The sequence below is a fragment of the Nelumbo lutea genome, chromosome 2 (assembly GCF_056320005.1).
Source record: "Nelumbo lutea isolate HS-2025 chromosome 2, American lotus-T2T, whole genome shotgun sequence".
Taxonomy (NCBI): domain Eukaryota; kingdom Viridiplantae; phylum Streptophyta; class Magnoliopsida; order Proteales; family Nelumbonaceae; genus Nelumbo; species Nelumbo lutea.
In genome coordinates this window covers 108,279,944-108,282,112 of record NC_142685.1, presented here as the reverse complement: position 1 = coordinate 108,282,112, position 2,169 = coordinate 108,279,944, and the positions used below count along the sequence as shown (strand labels likewise).

Below are 2,169 nucleotides of genomic sequence, written 5' to 3'. Positions count from 1 at the left end.
TGAATTCAGAATCAGAATGGTTTAATGAATCTCCCATATGTTCATTTCTCATTCCCAAGGGAGGGGGAGGAAATGATGATTCTCTCAAATGAGTAAATGTCATTCCAATAGGAAAGGGAATCGAATTCCAATTCCATAGCTTTATTCCCATGAACAAATTAACGGATCCTTATTTTCATTTCAAAGTTAATTTGACCTTGTTTGAAGTGCAAATGAAGTACAATAAAAGTTAAATTAAAGCAAAAGCCAAAGTAAAAAATGAATTTATACATTTCTGATTTGTACTCCCACGCATTCGTATTACTACAAATGAATTTGCACGGCAAACAAATACAATTTTATTTGAAATTGAAACATATCACACATAAAGCGTTGCACACATGCAACCACAACAAAAAAGAAGAACAATAAATTACAGACGACTATAGATTATTGCCTTATTGGAGGTGCTAATACTATAATTAATATATATTTTGAACATTGTTATGGTGTCCCGTTGTTCCCAAATTCCCTTTCTTCTCTTCCGCCGGTGCCGGATTACTTACACTGGTTGGGGAGCGGCGGTCCGCACAAACACTTATTATGAATAAAGTAGCCCACAGCTATGTTCTGCACGTTCCCACCCACCGGAATCCTCCCACATAACCGATTATAGCTTACGTCAAACACTTGCAACGAAGGCAGCTCGGTGATCTGCTCCGGAATGCTTCCTCTAATTCTATTGTGCGACAGCTTCAGAAACGACAAGTTCTTTGGAAATCTCACCTTGGAGAGGTCAAAGTCGAACAGGTTATTCGACAGATACACATTTTGGGCCGCTCCGTTCTCTCTGAGCAAAACGGACGCGTCACCCACGAACTTGTTGTAAGAGAGGTCGATGGAAACGTAGTTGAATTCTGCTAACGAAGCAGGGATCTCACCAGACAGAAGGTTGTTCGATAGATCAAGAGAGAAACCACCTGTGGTATTGAATCTCCCGAATGAGTCAGGTATGCGTCCTGTCAGTTTGTTCCAGTCGAGGTAAAGGTAACGCAGTTTTTGCAGATTTGCTAGGGAAGCCGGAATGGGACCCGAAAGCCGGTTGTAGGACAAGTCGAGGGACTCGAGGTTCTTGAGTTGGGTGAGGAATTCGGGAATGGAGCCAGAGAGATTGATTCTCCACATGCGGATGATTTTGAGGTTTTGAAGCTTGGTGATGGAGTAGGGGATGGAGCCGCTAATTTTGGTGACTCGCTGGAGCTGTAAAATTTCCAGGTAGGGAAGGTCGCCGATAGCTTCTGGTATTCGATCCATGCCAGTATTGAAAATGTTGAGCACGTTGACGCGATTGGTTTGATCGTCGCATTGGACGTAGCCCCAGTCACAGCAGTCGGTGTTGGGATCCCATGGGGTTAAGTCTGAAGGGAATTTTGAGGTAAAGGACTGCTTGATTTTTAAAAGGGCTGTTTTGTCGTCGGGATGACAGCGGACGGAGGAGGCGGCGGAGATGGTGAGAGAAGGGAGAGATGAGGAGACTAGGAAGAGAAAAACAAGGGGAAGAGAGAGTGAACCTGTAATGCCATGAACTCCCATTTCGATTGTTCTCCTTTCTTTAAGGATGAAACGTTTTCTTTTCTGATTGAGAAAATTTGCAGAGAACGGTCTTCAATTTATAGAGGCTCGATCCATTGCTTGATCTCATCCAATTCTGAGCTCTGTAGTTAAGTACAAAGCGATGAAGTCAGCCATCTCTGGAGTTTCTTTAACTTTCCAAAACCGGGATTTTTGTTCCACAACCAAGGAATGAAATTCTGTGATCTAGTTCAACTAATGGCATTGGAATGAGACTGCTGTGAACAAGACAATTAATGGCGTAGGACCCATTTCTTTATCTTTATTATATCTAGATTTACAGTGTCAGTGTCATTATTCAAAGTCCATGGTCCATGCTCATCACTGAATAGACACATCACGCGTAGGCGTAAATAGAGAAGTTGATAACGAAACACGGATTGACTTAGGTACATAGCGACGTCAAATTGCCTCGTATCATGATTATGTTTGTGTATGAAAAGGAATAATCTTGCTTGCAAAATAGTATATATCATCCATTCGAATTCCTGAGAGATTTTTCATTCTTAATCGACTTCAAACCTCAAATGCTCGGTTCAAATGGGAGTGCAAATATGG

At 42.0% G+C, this 2,169-nt stretch overlaps 1 protein-coding gene across 1 annotated transcript; it reads right to left on the bottom strand.

The window, feature by feature from the left end:
- Positions 1 to 300: 300 nt before the first annotated feature.
- LOC148872636 (polygalacturonase inhibitor-like) lies at positions 301 to 1,801 on the bottom strand. The gene has a single exon (XM_088972557.1). The coding sequence runs from the start codon at positions 1,570 to 1,572 to the stop codon at positions 538 to 540; it is 1,035 nt and encodes a 344-aa protein (XP_088828683.1). The 5' UTR covers positions 1,573 to 1,801; the 3' UTR covers positions 301 to 537.
- Positions 1,802 to 2,169: the final 368 nt, after the last annotated feature.